This window comes from Salvelinus alpinus, chromosome 3 (genome assembly GCF_045679555.1).
Source record: "Salvelinus alpinus chromosome 3, SLU_Salpinus.1, whole genome shotgun sequence".
Classification (NCBI taxonomy): Eukaryota; Metazoa; Chordata; class Actinopteri; order Salmoniformes; family Salmonidae; genus Salvelinus; species Salvelinus alpinus.
Window position 1 is genome coordinate 4,420,619 of NC_092088.1, and position 25,189 is coordinate 4,445,807.

A 25,189-nucleotide genomic window follows, 5' to 3' on the forward strand; every position below is an offset into this window, starting at 1 on the left:
GTAGTCTAGTAGGCAGGGTGGGGTAGTCTAGTAGACAGGGTGGGGGTAGTCTAGTAGACAGGGTGGGGGTAGTCTAGTAGACAGGGTGGGGTAGTCTAGTAGACAGGGTGGGGGTAGTCTAGTAGACAGGGTGGGGTAGTCTAGTAAACAGGGTGGGGGTAGTCTAGTAGACAGGGTGGGGGTAGTCTAGTAGACAGGGTGGGGGTAGTCTAGTAGACAGGGTGGGGGTAGTCTAGTAGGCAGGGTGGGGGTAGTCTAGTAGACAGGGTGGGGGTAGTCTAGTAGACAGGGTGGGGGTAGTCTAGTAGACAGGGTGGGGGTAGTCTAGTAGGCAGGGTGGGGGTAGTCTAGTAGACAGGGTGGGGGTAGTCTAGTAGACAGGGTGGGGGTAGTCTAGTAGACAGGGTGGGGGTAGTCTAGTAGACAGGGTGGGGTAGTCTAGTAGGCAGGGTGGGGGTAGTCTAGTAGGCAGGGTGGGGGTAGTCTAGTAGGCAGGGTGGGGGTAGTCTAGTAGACAGGGTGGGGGTAGTCTAGTAGGCAGGGTGGGGGTAGTCTAGTAGGCAGGGTGGGGTAGTCTAGTAGACAGGGTGGGGGTAGTCTAGTAGGCAGGGTGGGGGTAGTCTAATAGACAGGGTGGGGGTAGTCTAGTAGGCAGGGTGGGGTAGTCTAGTAGACAGGGTGGGGGTAGTCTAGTAGGCAGGGTGGGGGTAGTCTAGTAGACAGGGTGGGGGTAGTCTAGTAGGCAGGGTGGGGTAGTCTAGTAGACAGGGTGGGGGTAGTCTAGTAGGCAGGGTGGGGTAGTCTAGTAGGCAGGGTGGGGGTAGTCTAGTAGACAGGGTGGGGTAGTCTAGTAGACAGGGTGGGGGTAGTCTAGTAGGCAGGGTGGGGTAGTCTAGTAGACAGGGTGGGGGTAGTCTAGTAGACAGGGTGGGGGTAGTCTAGTAGGCAGGGTGGGGGTAGTCTAGTAGGCAGGGTGGGGGTAGTCTAGTAGACAGGGTGGGGGTAGTCTAGTAGGCAGGGTGGGGGTAGTCTAGTAGACAGGGTGGGGTAGTCTAGTAGGCAGGGTGGGGTAGTCTAGTAGACAGGGTGGGGTAGTCTAGTAGGCAGGGTGGGGGTAGTCTAGTAGGCAGGGTGGGGGTAGTCTAGTAGGTAGGGTGGGGTAGTCTAGTAGACAGGGTGGGGTAGTCTAGTAGGTAGGGTGGGGTAGTCTAGTAGGTAGGGTGGGGTAGTCTAGTAGGCAGGGTGGGGGTAGTCTAGTAGACAGGGTGCGGGTAGTCTAGTAGACAGGGTGGGGGTAGTCTAGTAGACAGGGTGGGGGTAGTCTAGTAGACAGGGTGGGGTAGTCTAGTAGACAGGGTGGGGGTAGTCTAGTAGACAGGGTGGGGTAGTCTAGTAGACAGGGTGGGGGTAGTCTAGTAGGCAGGGTGGGGGTAGTCTAGTAGGCAGGGTGGGGTAGTCTAGTAGACAGGGTGGGGGTAGTCTGGTAGGCAGGGTGGGGGTAGTCTAGTAGGCAGGGTGGGGGTAGTCTAGTAGACAGGGTGGGGTAGTCTAGTAGACAGGGTGGGGGTAGTCTAGTAGACAGGGTGGGGTAGTCTAGTAGACAGGGTGGGGTAGTCTAGTAGGCAGGGTGGGGGTAGTCTAGTAGACAGGGTGGGGTAGTCTAGTAGACAGGGTGGGGGTAGTCTAATAGGCAGGGTGGGGGTAGTCTAGTAGACAGGGTGGGGGTAGTCTAGTAGACAGGGTGGGGGTAGTCTAGTAGGCAGGGTGGGGTAGTCTAGTAGACAGGGTGGGGGTAGTCTAGTAGGCAGGGTGGGGGTAGTCTAGTAGACAGGGTGGGGGTAGTCTAGTAGGCAGGGTGGGGGTAGTCTAGTAGACAGGGTGGGGTAGTCTAGTAGGCAGGGTGGGGTAGTCTAGTAGACAGGGTGGGGGTAGTCTAGTAGACAGGGTGGGGGTAGTCTAGTAGACAGGGTGGGGTAGTCTAGTAGGCAGGGTGGGGGTAGTCTAGTAGACAGGGTGGGGGTAGTCTAGTAGACAGGGTGGGGTAGTCTAGTAGACAGGGTGGGGGTAGTCTAGTAGACAGGGTGGGGGTAGTCTAGTAGACAGGGTGGGGGTAGTCTAGTAGGCAGGGTGGGGGTAGTCTAGTAGACAGGGTGGGGGTAGTCTAGTAGACAGGGTGGGGTAGTCTAGTAGGCAGGGTGGGGGTAGTCTAGTAGGCAGGGTGGGGGTAGTCTAGTAGGCAGGGTGGGGGTAGTCTAGTAGGCAGGGTGGGGGTAGTCTAGTAGACAGGGTGGGGGTAGTCTAGTAGGCAGGGTGGGGGTAGTCTAGTAGGCAGGGTGGGGTAGTCTAGTAGACAGGGTGGGGGTAGTCTAGTAGGCAGGGTGGGGGTAGTCTAGTAGACAGGGTGGGGGTAGTCTAGTAGGCAGGGTGGGGTAGTCTAGTAGACAGGGTGGGGGTAGTCTAGTAGGCAGGGTGGGGGTAGTCTAGTAGACAGGGTGGGGGTAGTCTAGTAGGCAGGGTGGGGTAGTCTAGTAGACAGGGTGGGGGTAGTCTAGTAGGCAGGGTGGGGTAGTCTAGTAGGCAGGGTGGGGGTAGTCTAGTAGACAGGGTGGGGTAGTCTAGTAGACAGGGTGGGGGTAGTCTAGTAGGCAGGGTGGGGTAGTCTAGTAGACAGGGTGGGGGTAGTCTAGTAGACAGGGTGGGGGTAGTCTAGTAGGCAGGGTGGGGGTAGTCTAGTAGGCAGGGTGGGGGTAGTCTAGTAGACAGGGTGGGGGTAGTCTAGTAGGCAGGGTGGGGGTAGTCTAGTAGACAGGGTGGGGTAGTCTAGTAGGCAGGGTGGGGTAGTCTAGTAGGTAGGGTGGGGTAGTCTAGTAGGCAGGGTGGGGGTAGTCTAGTAGGCAGGGTGGGGGTAGTCTAGTAGACAGGGTGGGGTAGTCTAGTAGACAGGGTGGGGTAGTCTAGTAGGCAGGGTGGGGTAGTCTAGTAGACAGGGTGGGGGTAGTCTAGTAGGCAGGGTGGGGTAGTCTAGTAGACAGGGTGGGGGTAGTCTAGTAGACAGGGTGGGGGTAGTCTAGTAGACAGGGTGGGGTAGTCTAGTAGACAGGGTGGGGGTAGTCTAGTAGACAGGGTGGGGGTAGTCTAGTAGACAGGGTGGGGTAGTCTAGTAGGCAGGGTGGGGGTAGTCTAGTAGGCAGGGTGGGGTAGTCTAGTAGGCAGGGTGGGGGTAGTCTAGTAGACAGGGTGGGGTAGTCTAGTAGGCAGGGTGGGGTAGTCTAGTAGGTAGGGTGGGGTAGTCTAGTAGACAGGGTGGGGTAGTCTAGTAGACAGGGTGGGGTAGTCTAGTAGACAGGGTGGGGTAGTCTAGTAGACAGGGTGGGGTAGTCTAGTAGACAGGGTGGGGTAGTCTAGTAGGTAGGGTGGGGTAGTCTAGTAGACAGGGTGGGGTAGTCTAGTAGACAGGGTGGGGTAGTCTAGTAGACAGGGTGGGGTAGTCTAGTAGGCAGGGTGGGGTAGTCTAGTAGGTAGGGTGGGGTAGTCTAGTAGACAGGGTGGGGTAGTCTAGTAGGTAGGGTGGGGTAGTCTAGTAGGCAGGGTGGGGGTAGTCTAGTAGGCAGGGTGGGGTAGTCTAGTAGACAGGGTGGGGGTAGTCTAGTAGGTAGGGTGGGGTAGTCTAGTAGGTAGGGTGGGGTAGTCTAGTAGACAGGGTGGGGGTAGTCTAGTAGACAGGGTGGGGTAGTCTAGTAGACAGGGTGGGGTAGTCTAGTAGACAGGGTGGGGGTAGTCTAGTAGACAGGGTGGGGGTAGTCTAGTAGACAGGGTGGGGTAGTCTAGTAGACAGGGTGGGGGTAGTCTAGTAGACAGGGTGGGGGTAGTCTAGTAGACAGGGTGGGGGTAGTCTAGTAGACAGGGTGGGGTAGTCTAGTAGACAGGGTGGGGGTAGTCTAGTAGACAGGGTGGGGTAGTCTAGTAGGCAGGGTGGGGGTAGTCTAGTAGACAGGGTGGGGGTAGTCTAGTAGGCAGGGTGGGGGTAGTCTAGTAGACAGGGTGGGGTAGTCTAGTAGGCAGGGTGGGGTAGTCTAGTAGACAGGGTGGGGGTAGTCTAGTAGACAGGGTGGGGGTAGTCTAGTAGACAGGGTGGGGTAGTCTAGTAGACAGGGTGGGGGTAGTCTAGTAGACAGGGTGGGGTAGTCTAGTAGACAGGGTGGGGGTAGTCTAGTAGACAGGGTGGGGGTAGTCTAGTAGACAGGGTGGGGGTAGTCTAGTAGACAGGGTGGGGGTAGTCTAGTAGGCAGGGTGGGGGTAGTCTAGTAGACAGGGTGGGGGTAGTCTAGTAGACAGGGTGGGGGTAGTCTAGTAGACAGGGTGGGGTAGTCTAGTAGGCAGGGTGGGGGTAGTCTAGTAGGCAGGGTGGGGGTAGTCTAGTAGGCAGGGTGGGGGTAGTCTAGTAGGCAGGGTGGGGGTAGTCTAGTAGACAGGGTGGGGGTAGTCTAGTAGGCAGGGTGGGGGTAGTCTAGTAGGCAGGGTGGGGTAGTCTAGTAGACAGGGTGGGGGTAGTCTAGTAGGCAGGGTGGGGGTAGTCTAATAGACAGGGTGGGGGTAGTCTAGTAGGCAGGGTGGGGTAGTCTAGTAGACAGGGTGGGGGTAGTCTAGTAGGCAGGGTGGGGGTAGTCTAGTAGACAGGGTGGGGGTAGTCTAGTAGGCAGGGTGGGGTAGTCTAGTAGACAGGGTGGGGGTAGTCTAGTAGGCAGGGTGGGGTAGTCTAGTAGGCAGGGTGGGGGTAGTCTAGTAGACAGGGTGGGGTAGTCTAGTAGACAGGGTGGGGGTAGTCTAGTAGGCAGGGTGGGGTAGTCTAGTAGACAGGGTGGGGGTAGTCTAGTAGACAGGGTGGGGGTAGTCTAGTAGGCAGGGTGGGGGTAGTCTAGTAGGCAGGGTGGGATAGTCTAGTAGACAGGGTGGGGTAGTCTAGTAGGCAGGGTGGGGTAGTCTAGTAGGCAGGGTGGGGTAGTCTAGTAGACAGGGTGGGGGTAGTCTAGTAGGCAGGGTGGGGTAGTCTAGTAGGCAGGGTGGGGTAGTCTAGTAGACAGGGTGGGGGTAGTCTAGTAGACAGGGTGGGGGTAGTCTAGTAGGCAGGGTGGGGTAGTCTAGTAGACAGGGTGGGGTAGTCTAGTAGACAGGGTGGGGTAGTCTAGTAGACAGGGTGGGGGTAGTCTAGTAGACAGGGTGGGGGTAGTCTAGTAGGCAGGGTGGGGGTAGTCTAGTAGACAGGGTGGGGGTAGTCTAGTAGACAGGGTGGGGGTAGTCTAGTAGACAGGGTGGGGTAGTCTAGTAGGCAGGGTGGGGGTAGTCTAGTAGGCAGGGTGGGGGTAGTCTAGTAGACAGGGTGGGGTAGTCTAGTAGGCAGGGTGGGGGTAGTCTAGTAGACAGGGTGGGGTAGTCTAGTAGACAGGGTGGGGGTAGTCTAGTAGACAGGGTGGGGTAGTCTAGTAGACAGGGTGGGGTAGTCTAGTAGACAGGGTGGGGGTAGTCTAGTAGGCAGGGTGGGGTAGTCTAGTAGGCAGGGTGGGGTAGTCTAGTAGACAGGGTGGGGTAGTCTAGTAGGCAGGGTGGGGGTAGTCTAGTAGGCAGGGTGGGGGTAGTCTAGTAGACAGGGTGGGGTAGTCTAGTAGACAGGGTGGGGTAGTCTAGTAGACAGGGTGGGGGTAGTCTAGTAGGCAGGGTGGGGGTAGTCTAGTAGGCAGGGTGGGGTAGTCTAGTAGACAGGGTGGGGGTAGTCTGGTAGGCAGGGTGGGGGTAGTCTAGTAGGCAGGGTGGGGGTAGTCTAGTAGACAGGGTGGGGTAGTCTAGTAGACAGGGTGGGGGTAGTCTAGTAGACAGGGTGGGGGTAGTCTAGTAGACAGGGTGGGGGTAGTCTAGTAGACAGGGTGGGGTAGTCTAGTAGACAGGGTGGGGTAGTCTAGTAGGCAGGGTGGGGGTAGTCTAGTAGACAGGGTGGGGTAGTCTAGTAGACAGGGTGGGGGTAGTCTAATAGGCAGGGTGGGGGTAGTCTAGTAGACAGGGTGGGGGTAGTCTAGTAGACAGGGTGGGGGTAGTCTAGTAGGCAGGGTGGGGTAGTCTAGTAGACAGGGTGGGGGTAGTCTAGTAGGCAGGGTGGGGGTAGTCTAGTAGACAGGGTGGGGGTAGTCTAGTAGGCAGGGTGGGGGTAGTCTAGTAGACAGGGTGGGGTAGTCTAGTAGGCAGGGTGGGGTAGTCTAGTAGACAGGGTGGGGGTAGTCTAGTAGACAGGGTGGGGGTAGTCTAGTAGACAGGGTGGGGGTAGTCTAGTAGACAGGGTGGGGTAGTCTAGTAGACAGGGTGGGGGTAGTCTAGTAGACAGGGTGGGGTAGTCTAGTAAACAGGGTGGGGGTAGTCTAGTAGACAGGGTGGGGGTAGTCTAGTAGACAGGGTGGGGGTAGTCTAGTAGACAGGGTGGGGGTAGTCTAGTAGGCAGGGTGGGGGTAGTCTAGTAGACAGGGTGGGGGTAGTCTAGTAGACAGGGTGGGGGTAGTCTAGTAGACAGGGTGGGGTAGTCTAGTAGGCAGGGTGGGGGTAGTCTAGTAGGCAGGGTGGGGGTAGTCTAGTAGGCAGGGTGGGGGTAGTCTAGTAGGCAGGGTGGGGGTAGTCTAGTAGACAGGGTGGGGGTAGTCTAGTAGGCAGGGTGGGGGTAGTCTAGTAGGCAGGGTGGGGTAGTCTAGTAGACAGGGTGGGGGTAGTCTAGTAGGCAGGGTGGGGGTAGTCTAATAGACAGGGTGGGGGTAGTCTAGTAGGCAGGGTGGGGTAGTCTAGTAGACAGGGTGGGGGTAGTCTAGTAGGCAGGGTGGGGGTAGTCTAGTAGACAGGGTGGGGGTAGTCTAGTAGGCAGGGTGGGGTAGTCTAGTAGACAGGGTGGGGGTAGTCTAGTAGGCAGGGTGGGGTAGTCTAGTAGGCAGGGTGGGGGTAGTCTAGTAGACAGGGTGGGGTAGTCTAGTAGACAGGGTGGGGGTAGTCTAGTAGGCAGGGTGGGGTAGTCTAGTAGACAGGGTGGGGGTAGTCTAGTAGACAGGGTGGGGGTAGTCTAGTAGGCAGGGTGGGGGTAGTCTAGTAGGCAGGGTGGGGGTAGTCTAGTAGACAGGGTGGGGGTAGTCTAGTAGGCAGGGTGGGGGTAGTCTAGTAGACAGGGTGGGGTAGTCTAGTAGGCAGGGTGGGGTAGTCTAGTAGACAGGGTGGGGTAGTCTAGTAGGCAGGGTGGGGGTAGTCTAGTAGGCAGGGTGGGGGTAGTCTAGTAGGTAGGGTGGGGTAGTCTAGTAGACAGGGTGGGGTAGTCTAGTAGGTAGGGTGGGGTAGTCTAGTAGGTAGGGTGGGGTAGTCTAGTAGGCAGGGTGGGGGTAGTCTAGTAGACAGGGTGGGGGTAGTCTAGTAGACAGGGTGGGGGTAGTCTAGTAGACAGGGTGGGGGTAGTCTAGTAGACAGGGTGGGGTAGTCTAGTAGACAGGGTGGGGGTAGTCTAGTAGACAGGGTGGGGTAGTCTAGTAGACAGGGTGGGGGTAGTCTAGTAGGCAGGGTGGGGGTAGTCTAGTAGGCAGGGTGGGGTAGTCTAGTAGACAGGGTGGGGGTAGTCTGGTAGGCAGGGTGGGGGTAGTCTAGTAGGCAGGGTGGGGGTAGTCTAGTAGACAGGGTGGGGTAGTCTAGTAGACAGGGTGGGGGTAGTCTAGTAGACAGGGTGGGGTAGTCTAGTAGACAGGGTGGGGTAGTCTAGTAGGCAGGGTGGGGGTAGTCTAGTAGACAGGGTGGGGTAGTCTAGTAGACAGGGTGGGGGTAGTCTAATAGGCAGGGTGGGGGTAGTCTAGTAGACAGGGTGGGGGTAGTCTAGTAGACAGGGTGGGGGTAGTCTAGTAGGCAGGGTGGGGTAGTCTAGTAGACAGGGTGGGGGTAGTCTAGTAGGCAGGGTGGGGGTAGTCTAGTAGACAGGGTGGGGGTAGTCTAGTAGGCAGGGTGGGGGTAGTCTAGTAGACAGGGTGGGGTAGTCTAGTAGGCAGGGTGGGGTAGTCTAGTAGACAGGGTGGGGGTAGTCTAGTAGACAGGGTGGGGGTAGTCTAGTAGACAGGGTGGGGGTAGTCTAGTAGACAGGGTGGGGTAGTCTAGTAGGCAGGGTGGGGGTAGTCTAGTAGACAGGGTGGGGGTAGTCTAGTAGACAGGGTGGGGTAGTCTAGTAGACAGGGTGGGGGTAGTCTAGTAGACAGGGTGGGGGTAGTCTAGTAGACAGGGTGGGGGTAGTCTAGTAGGCAGGGTGGGGGTAGTCTAGTAGACAGGGTGGGGGTAGTCTAGTAGACAGGGTGGGGTAGTCTAGTAGGCAGGGTGGGGGTAGTCTAGTAGGCAGGGTGGGGGTAGTCTAGTAGGCAGGGTGGGGGTAGTCTAGTAGACAGGGTGGGGGTAGTCTAGTAGACAGGGTGGGGGTAGTCTAGTAGGCAGGGTGGGGGTAGTCTAGTAGGCAGGGTGGGGTAGTCTAGTAGACAGGGTGGGGGTAGTCTAGTAGGCAGGGTGGGGGTAGTCTAGTAGACAGGGTGGGGGTAGTCTAGTAGGCAGGGTGGGGTAGTCTAGTAGACAGGGTGGGGGTAGTCTAGTAGGCAGGGTGGGGGTAGTCTAGTAGACAGGGTGGGGGTAGTCTAGTAGGCAGGGTGGGGTAGTCTAGTAGACAGGGTGGGGGTAGTCTAGTAGGCAGGGTGGGGTAGTCTAGTAGGCAGGGTGGGGTAGTCTAGTAGACAGGGTGGGGTAGTCTAGTAGAAAGGGTGGGGGTAGTCTAGTAGGCAGGGTGGGGTAGTCTAGTAGACAGGGTGGGGGTAGTCTAGTAGACAGGGTGGGGGTAGTCTAGTAGGCAGGGTGGGGGTAGTCTAGTAGGCAGGGTGGGGGTAGTCTAGTAGACAGGGTGGGGGTAGTCTAGTAGGCAGGGTGGGGGTAGTCTAGTAGACAGGGTGGGGTAGTCTAGTAGGCAGGGTGGGGTAGTCTAGTAGGTAGGGTGGGGTAGTCTAGTAGGCAGGGTGGGGGTAGTCTAGTAGGCAGGGTGGGGGTAGTCTAGTAGACAGGGTGGGGTAGTCTAGTAGACAGGGTGGGGTAGTCTAGTAGGCAGGGTGGGGTAGTCTAGTAGACAGGGTGGGGGTAGTCTAGTAGGCAGGGTGGGGTAGTCTAGTAGACAGGGTGGGGGTAGTCTAGTAGACAGGGTGGGGGTAGTCTAGTAGACAGGGTGGGGTAGTCTAGTAGACAGGGTGGGGGTAGTCTAGTAGACAGGGTGGGGGTAGTCTAGTAGACAGGGTGGGGTAGTCTAGTAGGCAGGGTGGGGGTAGTCTAGTAGGCAGGGTGGGGTAGTCTAGTAGGCAGGGTGGGGTAGTCTAGTAGGCAGGGTGGGGGTAGTCTAGTAGACAGGGTGGGGTAGTCTAGTAGGCAGGGTGGGGTAGTCTAGTAGGTAGGGTGGGGTAGTCTAGTAGACAGGGTGGGGTAGTCTAGTAGACAGGGTGGGGTAGTCTAGTAGACAGGGTGGGGTAGTCTAGTAGACAGGGTGGGGTAGTCTAGTAGACAGGGTGGGGTAGTCTAGTAGACAGGGTGGGGTAGTCTAGTAGGTAGGGTGGGGTAGTCTAGTAGACAGGGTGGGGTAGTCTAGTAGACAGGGTGGGGTAGTCTAGTAGACAGGGTGGGGTAGTCTAGTAGGCAGGGTGGGGTAGTCTAGTAGGTAGGGTGGGGTAGTCTAGTAGACAGGGTGGGGTAGTCTAGTAGGTAGGGTGGGGTAGTCTAGTAGGCAGGGTGGGGGTAGTCTAGTAGGCAGGGTGGGGTAGTCTAGTAGACAGGGTGGGGGTAGTCTAGTAGGTAGGGTGGGGTAGTCTAGTAGGTAGGGTGGGGTAGTCTAGTAGACAGGGTGGGGGTAGTCTAGTAGACAGGGTGGGGTAGTCTAGTAGACAGGGTGGGGTAGTCTAGTAGACAGGGTGGGGGTAGTCTAGTAGACAGGGTGGGGGTAGTCTAGTAGACAGGGTGGGGTAGTCTAGTAGACAGGGTGGGGGTAGTCTAGTAGACAGGGTGGGGGTAGTCTAGTAGACAGGGTGGGGGTAGTCTAGTAGACAGGGTGGGGTAGTCTAGTAGACAGGGTGGTGGTAGTCTAGTAGACAGGGTGGGGGTAGTCTAGTAGACAGGGTGGGGTAGTCTAGTAGGCAGGGTGGGGGTAGTCTAGTAGACAGGGTGGGGTAGTCTAGTAGACAGGGTGGGGTAGTCTAGTAGACAGGGTGGGGGTAGTCTAGTGGGCAGGGTGGGGGTAGTCTAGTAGGCAGGGTGGGGGTAGTCTAGTAGACAGGGTGGGGTAGTCTAGTAGACAGGGTGGGGGTAGTCTAGTAGACAGGGTGGGGTAGTCTAGTAGACAGGGTGGGGGTAGTCTAGTAGACAGGGTGGGGTAGTCTAGTAGACAGGGTGGGGGTAGTCTAGTAGACAGGGTGGGGTAGTCTAGTAGACAGGGTGGGGTAGTCTAGTAGACAGGGTGGGGTAGTCTAGTAGACAGGGTGGGGGTAGTCTAGTAGACAGGGTGGGGTAGTCTAGTAGACAGGGTGGGGGTAGTCTAGTAGACAGGGTGGGGGTAGTCTAGTAGGCAGGGTGGGGGTAGTCTAGTAGACAGGGTGGGGTAGTCTAGTAGACAGGGTGGGGGTAGTCTAGTGGGCAGGGTGGGGGTAGTCTAGTAGGCAGGGTGGGGGTAGTCTAGTAGACAGGGTGGGGGTAGTCTAGTAGACAGGGGGGGTAGTCTAGTAGACAGGGTGGGGGTAGTCTAGTAGACAGGGTGGGGTAGTCTAGTAGACAGGGTGGGGGTAGTCTAGTAGACAGGGTGGGGTAGTCTAGTAGACAGGGTGGGGTAGTCTAGTAGACAGGGTGGGGGTAGTCTAGTAGACAGGGTGGGGTAGTCTAGTAGACAGGGTGGGGGTAGTCTAGTAGACAGGGTGGGGGTAGTCTAGTAGGCAGGGTGGGGGTAGTCTAGTAGACAGGGTGGGGTAGTCTAGTAGACAGGGTGGGGTAGTCTAGTAGACAGGGTGGGGTAGTCTAGTAGACAGGGTGGGGGTAGTCTAGTAGACAGGGTGGGGGTAGTCTAGTAGGCAGGGTGGGGGTAGTCTAGTAGACAGGGTGGGGGTAGTCTAGTAGACAGGGTGGGGTAGTCTAGTAGACAGGGTGGGGTAGTCTAGTAGACAGGGTGGGGGTAGTCTAGTAGACAGGGTGGGGTAGTCTAGTAGACAGGGTGGGGGTAGTCTAGTAGGCAGGTTGGAAGGTGGGGTAGTCTGGTAGGCAAACTGGCACCAGAAAGAAGACAAGAACTAAGGTTAAAAGACAGTGGGGAGTTGGGGGTTAAGGGGAAGGGTTTCAATGTTGCTCACCAGGGACAGAATGGGAACTAAGTTAAGTTAAACATCAGTGGGGAAGGGTTTGAAGGTTGCACCAAAACTTACCTGGCAGAGTTGTCCCGAGAATCCTGGCAGACAGAGGCAGGTGAAACCGTTGACCCGGTCTTGGCACCGCCCGCCGTTCAGACAGGGAGAGCCGGCACACTCATCCACATCTCTCTCACAGTGGTCTCCAGAGTAACCCGCAGGACACACACAGCTGTACCCGTTCACCAGGTCCTAGAGTACACAACGTGTTTTAGTATGCACCACTAGCTAGTTCTACTAGCGACATGCTCCAGAAATACTAGCCAGGTCCAGGAACACAGACAGCCATCCAGCTAGCTGGCCAGAGACCCCTTTAAATCTAGCTGGCCAGAGATCCCTTTAATCTAGCTGGCCAGAGATCCCTTTAAATCTAGCTGGCCAGAGACCCCTTTAAATCTAGCTGGCCAGAGACCCCTTTAAATCTAGCTGGCCAGAGACCCCTTTAAATCTAGCTGGGCAGAGACCCCTTTAAATCTAGCTGGGCAGAGACCCCTTTAAATCTAGCTGGGCAGAGACCCCTTTAAATCTAGCTGGGCAGAGACCCCTTTAAATCTAGCTGGCCAGAGACCCCTTTAAATCTAGCTGGCCAGAGACCCCTCTAAATCTAGCTGGCCAGAGACCCCTTTAAATCTAGCTGGGCAGAGACCCCTTTAAATCTAGCTGGGCAGAGACCCCTTTAAATCTAGCTGGGCAGAGACCCCTTTAAATCTAGCTGGGCAGAGACCCCTTTAAATCTAGCTGGGCAGAGATCCCTTTAAATCTAGCTGGGCAGAGACCCCTTTAAATCTAGCTGGGCAGAGATCCCTTTAAATCTAGCTGGGCAGAGACCCCTTTAAATCTAGCTGGGCAGAGATCCCTTTAATCTAGCTGGGCAGAGATCCCTTTAATCTAGCTGGGCAGAGATCCCTTTAATCTAGCTGGGCAGAGATCCCTTTAATCTAGCTGGCCAGAGATCCCTTTAATCTAGCTGGCCAGAGATCCCTTTAATCTAGCTGGCCAGAGACCCCTTTAAATCTAGCTGGCCAGAGATCCCTTTAATCTTCCTTAGAGAACAGGAAGTGTTCGGCTAACACAGGATGTCAGTCAGGGAAGGGAAAAGAGAAGAAGAGGGTGGTAGGAAGGACAGAGCAACACTCATCCAACAGTAATTTAACACAATGATGTTGAGGGTCATTTAACCTAATGTGTTTAAGGAATCTCTCCTCCTCCTCCTCCTCCACATTATTTAATTTCATTGATGGATTCCAGAACAACTTTAAAACTCCACAGAGTTGTTGCCTTCCAGAGAACAGAACGCTTCACAACTGTTGCTATATATTTATTTGTTTTGTTTTTTTAAACGCTGTAAATGAGTTTGTGGTGTGAAAAGAAACCGGAAACAAAAAAGGACAAGCTGAACACATAAAACAATGTGTTTGATATCTGACACGAGACAGGTCCCAAACAGAAACTTACCCTGCAGGTTCCGCCGTGCTGACATTGGTCCTTGCAGTCATTGATATCTACATGGGGGAAATGACATGTTTTAAAACACCATCATGTAATTATCTGGATAATATTATGTTTTTAAACATAATAACCCACTGACTGAGCCAAGTGAATGTAGCACTGTGTGTGTGTGTGTGTGTGTGTGTGTGTGTGTGTGTGTGTGTGTGTGTGTGTGTGTGTGTGTGTGTAACTAGAGCTGGATTGTTTTTATCCTTGGCTTCCCAGAGATAGTCAACTATCCTTGGCATCCCAGAGATAGTCAACTATCCTTGGCATCCCAGAGATAATCAACTATCCTTGGCTTCCCAGAGATAATCAACTATCCTTGGCTTCACAGAGATAATCAACTATCCTTGGCTTCCCAGAGATAATCAACTATCCTTGGCATCCCAGAGATAGTCAACTATCCTTGGCATCCCAGAGATAATCAACTATCCTTGGCATCCCAGAGATAATCAACTATCCTTGGCATCCCAGAGATAATCAACTATCCTTGGCTTCCCAGAGATAATCAACTATCCTTGGCATCCCAGAGATAATCAACTATCCTTGGCATCCCAGAGATAATCAACTATCCTTGGCTTCCCAGAGATAATCAACTATCCTTGGCTTCCCAAAGATAATCAACTATCCTTGGCATCCCAGAGATAGTCAACTATCCTTGGCATCCCAGAGATAATCAACTATCCTTGGCATCCCAGAGATAATCAACTATCCTTGGCATCCCAGAGATAATCAACTATCCTTGGCTTCCCAGAGATAATCAACTATCCTTGGCTTCCCAGAGATAATCAACTATCCTTGGCATCCCAGAGATAGTCAACTATCCTTGGCATCCCAGAGATAATCAACTATCCTTGGCATCCCAGAGATAATCAACTATCCTTGGCATCCCAGAGATAATCAACTATCCTTGGCTTCCCAGAGATAATCAACTATCCTTGGCATCCCAGAGATAATCAACTATCCTTGGCATCCCAGAGATAATCAACTATCCTTGGCTTCCCAGAGATAATCAACTATCCTTGGCATCCCAGAGATAATCAACTATCCTTGGCTTCCCAGAGATAATCAACTATCCTTGGCATCCCAGAGATAGTCAACTATCCTTGCCTACATGGGACTCTAGTAATGATAAAGGATCCTCGTCACTGAACACAAGGACACACTTGTACACACTGCCAACTGTCTGCATTGGAAATGGCACCCTATTCCCTATATAGTGCACTACTTTAGACCAGAGCCCTATGGCACCCTATTCCCTATATAGTGCACTACTTTAGACCAGAGCCCTATGGCACCCTATTCCCTATATAGTTCACTACTTTGAATCAGGGCCCATAGGGCTCTGGGTGAAATTACATTGACTGTGCTGAGATTGTAAGTGAGTGAGAGAAATGGTGAGAGTGAGACAGAGAGAGACCTGGCTCTCAAGAGAAGACAGGCTATGTGCACACTGCCCACAAAATGAGGTGGAAACTGAGCTGCACTTCCTAACAGAATGTATGACCATATTAGAGAAACATATTTTCCTGAGATTACACAGATCCACAAAGAATTTGAAAACAAACAATTTTGATAAACTCCCATATCTACTGGGTGAAATACCAGTGTGCCATCACAGTAGCAGGATTTGTGACCTGTTGCCACAACAAAAGGGCAACCAGTGAAGAACAAACACCATTGTAAATACAACCCATATTTACCCTTGAAGTCGGAAGTGTACATACACCTTAGCCAAATACATTTAAACTCAGTTTTTCACAATTCCTGACATTTAATCCTAGTAAAAATGCCCTGTTTTAGGTCAGTTAGGATCACCACTTTATTTTAAGAATGTGAAATGTCAGAATAATAGTAGAGAGAATGATTTATTTCAGCTTTTATTTCTTTCATCACATTCCCAGTGGGTCAGAAGTTTACATACACTCAATTAGTATTTGGTAGCTTTGCCTTTAAATTGGGTCAAATGTTTCGGGTAGCCTTCCACAAGCTTCCCACAAAAAGTTGGGTGAATTTTGGCCCATTCCTCCTGACAGAGCTGGTGTAACTGAGTCAGGTTTGCTTGCACACGCTTTAGGTCAGGGCTTTGTGATGGCCACTCCAAACCTTGACTTTGTTGTACTTAAGCCATTTTGCCACAACTTTGGAAGTATGCTCGGGGTCATTGTCCATTTGGAAGACGCATTTGCGACCAAGCTTTAACTTCCTGACTGATGTCTTGAGATGTTGGTTCAATATATCCACATCATTTTCCTTCCTCGTGAAGCCATCTATTTTGTGAAGCGTACCAGTCCCTCTTGCAGCAAAGCACCCCCACAACATGATGCTGCCACCCCCGTGCTTCAAGGTTGGGATGGCGTTCTTTGGCTTGCAAGCCTCCCCATTTTTCCGCCAAACATAACGATGGTCATTATGGCCAAACAGTTCTATTTTTGTTTCATCAGACCAGAGGACATTTCTCCAAAAAGTACGATCTTTGTCCCCATGTGCAGTTGCAAACCGTAGTCTGGCTTTTTTATGGCGGTTTTGGAGCAGTGGCTTCTTCCTTGCTGAGCGGCCTTTCAGGTTATGTCGATATAGGACTCATTTTACTGTGGATATAGATACCTTTGCGCCTGTTTCCTCCAGCATCTTCACAAGGTCCTTTGCTGTTGTTCTGGGATTGATTTGCAGTTTTCACACCAAAGTACGTTCATCACTAGGAGACAGAACGAGTCTCCTTCCTGAGCGGTATGACGGCTGCATGGCCCCATGGTGTTTATACTTGCGTACTATTATTTGTACAGATGAACGTGGTACCGTCAGGCATTTGGAAATTGCTCCCAAGGATGAACCAGACTTGTGGAGGTCTACAATTTTGTTACTGAGGTCTTGGCTGATTTCTTTAGATTTTCCCATGATGTCAAGCAAAGAGGCACTGAGTTTGAAGGTAGGCCTTGAAATACATCCACAGGTACACTAACCAATTGACTCAAATGATGTCAATTAACCAATCAGAAGCTTCTAAAGCCATGCCATTTTCTGGAATTTTCCAAGCTGTTTAAAGGCACAGTCAATTTAGTGTATGTAAACTTCTGACCCACTGGAATTGTGATACAGTGAATTATAAGTGAAATAATCTGTCTGTAAACAATTGTTGGAATAATTACTTGTGTCATGCACAAAGTAGATGTCCTAACCGACTTGCCAAAACTACAGTTTGTTATCAAGAAATTTGTGGAGTTGTTGAAAAACAAGTTTTAAATGACTCCAAGCTAAGTGTACTGTATGTAAACTTCCGACTTCAACTGTATGTGTTCATTTATTTTCCCTTTTGTACTTTAACTAATTTGCACATCGTTACAACACTGTATATAGACATAACATTTGAAATGTCTTTATTCTTCTGGAACTTGTGTGAATGTAATTTTTGTTCATTTCACTTTTGTTTATTATCTATTTCACTTGCTTTGGCAATGTAAACATATGTTTCCCATGCCAATAAAGCCCCTTAAATTGAAATTGAGAGTGCGAGAGAAGGTAGGTGTCCTATAACTCCACAATTGCAACAGAACAGTCCTAGTTCTACTCACTGATGTCACATTTCTGTCCCGTCCAACCAGGAACGCAATCGCAGAAGTATCCACCAATCAGGTTGCGGCAAGAGTTGGCGTTGACACAGGGCTTGCTGTCGCATTCGTTGGCGTCTTGAGAGGAGGAGGAGTTTAATAACACAGCATGGTTAGAGTGAAGGCTGGTGTGGACATTATGATGACAGACGGGCTATGTCCCAATTCTCCATCCTTTTCACTTCACACCATTGATTTAAAAGCAGTGGATTGGCTGGTCTAGAGGTAATGACCGTATAGTCCGGTCTAGTGGTAATGACCGTGTAGGCTGGTCTAGTGGTAATGACTGTAGTCTGGTCTAGAGGTAATGACCGTGTAGTCTGGTCTAGAGGTAATGACTGTGTAGTCTGGTCTAGAGGTAATGACTGTAGTCTGGTCTAGAGGTAACGACCGTGTAGTCTGGTCTAGAGGTAACGACCGTGTAGTCTGGTCTAGAGGTAACGACCGTGTAGTCTGGTCTAGAGGTAACGACCGTGTAGTCTGGTCTAGAGGTAACGACCGTGTAGTCTGGTCTAGAGGTAACGACCGTGTAGTCTGGTCTAGAGGTAATGACCGTGTAGTCTGGTCTAGAGGTAATGACTGTGTAGTCTGGTCTAGAGGTAACGACCGTGTAGTCTGGTCTAGAGGTAACGACCGTGTATTCTGGCCTAGAGGTAACGACCGTGTAGTCTGGCCTAGAGGTAACGACTGTGTAGTCCGGTCTAGAGGTAACGACTGTGTAGTCCGGTCTAGAGGTAACGACTGTGTAGTCCGGTCTAGAGGTAACGACTGTGTAGTCCGGTCTAGAGGTAACGACTGTGTAGTCCGGTCTAGAGGTAACGACTGTGTAGTCCGGTCTAGAGGTAACGACTGTGTAGTCCGGTCTAGAGGTAACGACTGTGTAGTCCGGTCTAGAGGTAACGACTGTGTAGTCCGGTCTAGAGGTAACGACTGTGTAGTCCGGTCTAGAGGTAACGACTGTGTAGTCCGGTCTAGAGGTAACGACTGTGTAGTCCGGTCTAGAGGTAACGACTGTGTAGTCCGGTCTAGAGGTAACGACTGTGTAGTCCGGTCTAGAGGTAACGACTGTGTAGTCCGGTCTAGAGGTAACGACTGTGTAGTCCGGTCTAGAGGTAACGACTGTGTAGTCCGGTCTAGAGGTAACGACTGTGTAGTCCGGTCTAGAGGTAACGACTGTGTAGGCTGGTCTAGAGGTAATGACCGTGTAGGCTGGTCTAGAGGTAATGACCGTGTAGGCTGGTCTAGAGGTAATGACTGTGTAGGCTGGTCTAGAGGTAATGACTGTGTAGGCTGGTCTAGAGGTAATGACCGTGTAGGCTGGTCTAGAGGTAATGACTGTGTAGACTGGTCTAGAGGTAATGACCGTGTAGTCTGGTCTAGTGGTAATACTGGAGTCTCCGGCACACCATTTCTAATCCTACTGCCCTTTGACACGTCCCATCATTCCTTACAGCTTATTTATCTGTTTACAGAAAATACCTTTGGAAAAAAGCATTGGATCGGTGAGAAAGAGGAGAGAGGTGTGTCTTACCGATGAGGCAGGTCTTGCCGGTCCACTGAGGAGGACAGTGACACTTATAAGCATGAACCAGATCCTGACAGGTCCCACCATGGTTACAGGGGCTAGGAGAGCACTCATCAACATCTAGCAGACAGAGGGGACACATTCATGGGTGAGTCTGTGTGTGTGTGTGTGTGTGTGTAGGTCTGTGTGTGTGTGTGTAGGTCTGTGTGTGTGTAGGTCTGTGTGTGTGTAGGTCTGTGTGTGTGTGTGTGTGTGTGTCTGTGTGTGTGTGTGTGTGTGTGTGTGTGTGTGTGTGTAGGTCTGTGTGTGTAGGTCTGTGTGTGTGTAGGTCTGTGTGTGTGTAGGTCTGTGTGTGTGTGTGTGTGTGTGTGTGTTGAGGTCTATGTGTAGGTCTGTGTGTGTGTGTGTGTGTGTGTGTGTTGAGGTCTGTGTGTAGGTCTGTGTGTGTGTGTGTGTGTGTGTGTGTGTGTGTGTGTGTGTGTGTGTGTGTGTGTGTGTGTGTAGGTCTGTGTGTGTGTGTGTGTGTGTGTGTGTAGGTCTGTGTGTAGGTCTGTGTGTAGGTCTGTGTGTGTTGAGGTCTGTGTGTGTGTGTTGAGGTCTGTGTGTGTAGGTCTGTGTGTGTGTGTAGGTCTGTGTGTGTGTGTGTGTGTTGAGGTCTGTGTGTGTGTATGTGTGTGTGTAGGTCTGTGTATGTGTGTGTGTGTGTGTAGGTCTGTGTATGTGTGTGTGTGTGTGTGTGTGTGTAGGTCTGTGTATGTGTGTGTGTGTGTGTGTGTGTGTGTGTGTGTGTGTGTGTGTGTGTGTGTGTGTGTGTGTGTGTGTGTGTGTGTGTAGGTCTGTGTATGTGTGTGTGTGTGTGTGTGTGTGTAGGTCTGTGTATGTGTGTGTGTGTATGTGTTCTTACTGAGACTACAGGAGGGTCCGCTCCAGCCCGGGGAACAGACACACTCATAACCCAGACTGGTCTCAACACAGCTCCCTCCATTAGAGCAGGGCTCAGACAGACATGCATGTTCCGCTGTGAGGGGAGAAACACAGGGTTTAATACACTCTGTTGACACTGACATGTCATTTAGCTGATGCTCTTATCCAGAGCAACACACAGGCTCCTATCCTACACCCCCCGAATCCCCATACACCCCCCGAATCACCCCACCCCCTATCCTACACCCCCCGAATCCCCATACACCCAGGCTCTAGGAGGGAGAGCACAGAGCAGGAACAAGGCTGTAGGAGGGAGAGCGCAGAGCAGGAACAAGGGTGTAGGAGGGAGAGCACAGAGCAGGAACAAGGCTGTAGGAGGGAGAGCACAGAGCAGGAACAAGGCTGTAGGAGGGAGAGCACAGAGCAGGAACAAGGCTGTAGGAGGGAGAGCACAGAGCAGGAACAAGGCTGTAGGAGGGAGAGCACAGAGCAGGAACAAGGCTCTAGGAGGGAGAGCACAGAGCAGGAACAAGGCTCTAGGAGGGAGAGCACAGAGCAGGAACAAGGCTGTAGGAGGGAGAGCGCAGAGCAGGAACAAGGCTCTAGGAGGGAGAGCGCAGAGCAGGAACAAGGCTGTAGGAGGGAGAGCGCAGAGCAGGAACAAGGCTGTAGGAGGGAGAGCGCAGAGCAGGAACAAGGCTGTAGGAGGGAGAGCGCAGAGCAGGAACAAGGCTGTAGGAGGGAGAGCACAGAGCAGGAACAAGGCTCTAGGAGGGAGAGCACAGAGCAGGAACAAGGCTGTAGGAGGGAGAGCACAGAGCAGGAACAAGGCTGTAGGAGGGAGAGCACAGAGCAGGAACAAGGCTGTAGGAGGGAGAGCACAGAGCAGGAACAAGGCTGTAGGAGGGAGAGCACAGAGCAGGAACAAGGCTCTAGGAGGGAGAGCACAGAGCAGGAACAAGGCTGTAGGAGGGAGAGCACAGAGCAGGAACAAGGCTGTAGGAGGGAGAGCACAGAGCAGGAACAAGGCTGTAGGAGGGAGAGCCCATTGTTGATATAGGCCTGTCACATAAGGTGAAAGGTCAAAATAGAGATGTCATTTCTAGAATCAGATGCCTATATGAATGACCAGGCATCTTAATTCTGCTATTAGGCAAAGGACTAAGGTTAATTTCTATAGTAATACGCTGCAGTTGATTGGCTGAGTCCCCCCGAGTGACGTCAAAGTCCATTGTTTCAGGACACCACAGAACGTTAAAAAAAAGTACTTGACAAAATGTTGGTTTAAATTGAATATTGTTCATGGTTTTGGGGATCGGATGTAAAATGGAGTGAAAAGTAATACTCCGGTGCCTGGAGATAGGTTTCCCTCTCTCTGACCCCTCGTTTCATACACAAGATCCCCCCCACCCCCCCCAGTCTCTCAGTGAAATCAATCATTCATTATGTATTCATTTAGGAAGCAGTCAGACTTAACCTCCAACCACAAGAGAAATTCATCACCCCATCCATCCTACCCTCTCCATCCACCTCTCTCTCTCTCCCTCCCACCATCTTCTGCCGCCCCTCGGGAGAAGAATGGCACGGAATGAGGGAGGGGGAGAGGGATGAGGCCTGGTCACGGTGCATTGGATGGGTCAACTTAGCATGAAAGATGATTTCCTGGCCTTGTGGTCTGAAGGGAGTGAGGGATAGAGGGGAGGGGGTAATGAGAGGGGGAGGGGGTAATGAGAGGGGGTTTGTACAGCAGGGTATTGGGGGGGGGGGGGATACTCCGCCCATGGATGAGGGTGGAGAGGGGGGCTGAAGGTAACTACCCCACCCCTCTCACAGTAACTACCCCACCCCTCTCACAGTAACTACCCCACCCCTCTCACAGTAACTACCCCACCCCTCTCACAGTAACTACCCCACCCCTCTCACAGTAACTACCCCCACCCCTCTCACAGTAACTACCTACCCCTCTCACAGTAACTACCCACCCCTCTCACAGTAACTACCCACCCCTCTCACAGTAACTACCCACCCCTCTCACAGTAACTACCCACCCCTCTCACAGTAACTACCCACCCCTCTCACAGTAACTACCCCACCCCTCTCACAGTAACTACCCCACCCCTCTCACAGTAACTACCCCACCCCTCTCACAGTAACTACCCCACCCCTCTCACAGTAACTACCCACCCCTCTCACAGTAACTACCCACCCCTCTCACAGTAACTACCTACCCCTCTCACAGTAACTACCCCCACCCCTCTCACAGTAACTACCCACCCCTCTCACAGTAACTACCCACCCCTCTCACAGTAACTACCCACCCCTCTCACAGTAACTACCCACCCCTCTCACAGTAACTACCCACCCCTCTCACAGTAACTACCCCACCCTCTCACAGTAACTACCTACACCTCTCACAGTAACTACCTACCCCTCTCACAGTAACTACCCCACCCCTCTCACAGTAACTACCTACCCCTCTCACAGTAACTACCCACCCCTCTCACAGTAACTACCCACCCCTCTCACAGTAACTACCCCACCCCTCTCACAGTAACTACCTACCCCTCTCACAGTAACTACCCACCCCTCTCACAGTAACTACCCACCCCTCTCACAGTAACTACCCACCCCTCTCACAGTAACTACCCACCCCTCTCACAGTAACTACCCACCCCTCTCACAGTAACTACCCACCCCTCTCACAGTAACTACCCACCCCTCTCACAGTAACTACCCACCCCTCTCACAGTAACTACCCACCCCTCTCACAGTAACTACCCACCCCTCTCACAGTAACTACCCACCCCTCTCACAGTAACTACCCACCCCTCTCACAGTAACTACCCACCCCTCTCACAGTAACTACCCACCCCTCTCACAGTAACTACCCACCCCTCTCACAGTAACTACCCACTCCTCTCACAGTAACTACCCACCCCTCTCACAGTAACTACCCACCCCTCTCACAGTAACTACCCACCCCTCTCACAGTAACTACCTACCCCTCTCACAGTAACTACCCACCCCTCTCACAGTAACTACCTACCCCTCTCACAGTAACTACCCACCCCTCTCACAGTAACTACCCACCCTCCTCACAGTAACTACCCACCCTCCTCACAGTAACTACCCTACCCCCCTCACAGTAACTACCCTACCCTCCTCACAGTAACTACCCACCCTCCTCACAGTAACTACCCACCCTCCTCACAGTAACTACCCACCCTCCTCACAGTAACTACCCTACCCCCCTCACAGTAACTACCCTACCCCCCTCACAGTAACTACCCACCCCCCTCACAGTAACTACCCACTCCTCTCACAGTAACTACCCACCCCCCTCACAGTAACTACCCACTCCTCTCACAGTAACTACCCACCCCCCTCACAGTAACTACCCACTCCTCTCACAGTAACTACCCACCCTCCTCACAGTAACTACCCACCCTCCTCACAGTAACTACCCACCCTCCTCACAGTAACTACCCACCCTCCTCACAGTAACTACCCTACCCCCCTCACAGTAACTACCCACCCTCCTCACAGTAACTACCCACCCTCCTCACAGTAACTACCTACCCCCCTCACAGTAACTACCCACCCCCCTCACAGTAACTACCCACTCCTCTCACAGTAACTACCCACCCCCCTCACAGTAACTACCCACCCCTCTCACAGTAACTACCTACCCCTCTCACAGTAACTACCCACCCCTCTCACAGTAACTACCTACCCCTCTCACAGTAACTACCCACCCCTCTCACAGTAACTACCCACCCTCCTCACAGTAACTACCCACCCTCCTCACAGTAACTACCCACCCTCCTCACAGTAACTACCCTACCCCCCTCACAGTAACTACCCTACCCTCCTCACAGTAACTACCCACCCTCCTCACAGTAACTACCCACCCTCCTCACAGTAACTACCCACCCTCCTCACAGTAACTACCCTACCCCCCTCACAGTAACTACCCTACCCCCCTCACAGTAACTACCCACCCCCCTCACAGTAACTACCCTACCCCCCTCACAGTAACTACCCACCCCCCTCACAGTAACTACCCTACCCCCCTCACAGTAACTACCCACCCCCCTCACAGTAACTACCTCACCCCTCCTCACAGTAACTACCCACTCCTCTCACAGTAACTACCCACCCCTCTCACAGTAACTACCCACCCCTCTCACAGTAACTACCCACCCCTCTCACAGTAACTACCCACCCCTCTCACAGTAACTACCTACCCCTCTCACAGTAACTACCTACCCCTCTCACAGTAACTACCCACCCCTCTCACAGTAACTACCCCACCCCTCTCACAGTAACTACCTACCCCTCTCACAGTAACTACCTACCCCTCTCACAGGTGACTCCAGAGTATCCCTCAGCACAGGAACACTGGTATTTGTCAGGTCCCGTGTTGCTGCAGGTTCCCCCGTTCAGACAGGGCTGTTTGGTCCCACAGAAGTTCAGATCTGAGAGAGACAGAGAGATTTAGAGATAGCAGGAACACCGGCTCTTCCAATCACACGGGTACTATAAGTGATTGAGACATTTGTGAGGGTAGTTAGGAATATTATGTCTGAGGGAGAGTATCCTCCCTCCCTTCCTTCCTTCCTTCCTTCCTTCCTTCCTTCCTTCCTTCCAGTAATCACTGATTAGACATGTTAGAACACAAGGTACCCGCTACAAGGTACCCGCTACAGGGTACCCGCTACAGGGTACCCGCTACAGGGTACCCGCTACAGGGCACCCGCTACAGGGCACCCGCTACAGGGTACCCACTACAGGGCATCCGCTACAGGGCACCCGCTACAGGGTACCCGCTACAAGGTACCCGCTACAGGGTACCCACTACAGGGTACCCGCTACAGGGTACCCACTACAGGGCATCCGCTACAGGGCATCCGCTACAAGGTACCCGCTACAGGGTACCCGCTACAAGGTACCCGCTACAGGGTACCCACTACAGGGTACCCGCTACAGGGTACACGCTACAAGGTACCCGCTACAGGGTACCCGCTACAAGGTACCCGCTACAGGGTACCCACTACAGGGCATCCACTACAAGGTACCCACTTCAAGGTACCCACTACAAGGTACCCACTACAAGGTACCCACTACAAGGTACCCACTACAGGGTACCCACTACAGGGTACCCACTACAGGGTACCCACTACAGGGCCTTCACCTGTCCAGTGGTTCCTTCAAGGCAGGGAGGAAGGAAAGGACTACAAACATGTGAGCGGGGCTGGGCTAGACGGGCCGGGGCTAGACGGGGGGGCCTGGGCTAGACGGGCCTGGGCTAGACGGGGGGGCCTGGGCTAGACGGGCCTGGGCTAGACGGGGGGGCTGGGCTAGACGGGGGGGCTGGGCTAGACGGGCCGGGGCTAGACGGGGGGGCTGGGCTAGACGGGGGGGGCTGGGCTAGACGGGGGGGCTGGGCTAGACGGGGGGGCTAGACGGGGGGGGCCTGGGCTAGACGGGGCTAGACGGGGGGGCTGGGCTAGACGGGGGGGCTGGGCTAGACGGGGGGGCTGGGCTAGACGGGGGGGGGGGCTGGGCTAGACGGGGGGGGGCTGGGCTAGACGGGCCTGGGCTGGGCTAGAAACGGGGGGGGGGGGGGCTGGACTAGACCTACCTTTGTCACAGAGATGTCCTCCCCAGTTGGTATCACACAGACACTGCCAGGGTTCAACACAGGTTCCATGGACACAGCCAGGGTGAGGAATACACTGATCACAGTACTGCCCCTGCCATCCATACAGACACCTAGAGGGCCAACACACAGTATTATACCTGGAGGGCCAACACACAGTATTATACCTGGAGGGCCAACACACAGTATTATACCTGGAGGGCCAACACACAGTATTATACCTGGAGGGCCAACACACAGTATTATACCTGGAGGGCCAACGCACAGTATTATACCTGGAGGTCCAACGCACAGTATTATACCTGGAGGTCCAACGCACAGTATTATACCTGGAGGGCCAACGCACAGTATTATACCTGGAGGGCCAACGCACAGTATTATACCTGGAGGGCCAACGCACAGTATTATACCTGGAGGGCCAACACACAGTATTATACCTGGAGGGCCAACACACAGTATTATACCTGGAGGGCCAACACACAGTATTATACCTGGAGGGCCAACGCACAGTATTATACCT

General features: G+C 53.1%; 1 protein-coding gene across 1 annotated transcript in view; it reads right to left on the reverse strand.

The window, feature by feature from the left end:
• jag1b (jagged canonical Notch ligand 1b) overlaps positions 1–25,189 on the reverse strand; it is a 99,651-nt gene that overhangs the window by 34,835 nt on the left and 39,627 nt on the right. Inside the window, exons 6-12 of the mRNA XM_071391082.1 lie at positions 24,652–24,782; positions 23,366–23,485; positions 18,988–19,101; positions 18,090–18,203; positions 16,523–16,636; positions 12,915–12,961; positions 11,478–11,651 (exon numbers count right to left, since the gene is read on the reverse strand). Of these exons, the coding sequence (XP_071247183.1) occupies positions 11,478–11,651; positions 12,915–12,961; positions 16,523–16,636; positions 18,090–18,203; positions 18,988–19,101; positions 23,366–23,485; positions 24,652–24,782 (814 nt within the window). The remainder of the gene's footprint in view (positions 1–11,477; positions 11,652–12,914; positions 12,962–16,522; positions 16,637–18,089; positions 18,204–18,987; positions 19,102–23,365; positions 23,486–24,651; positions 24,783–25,189) is intronic.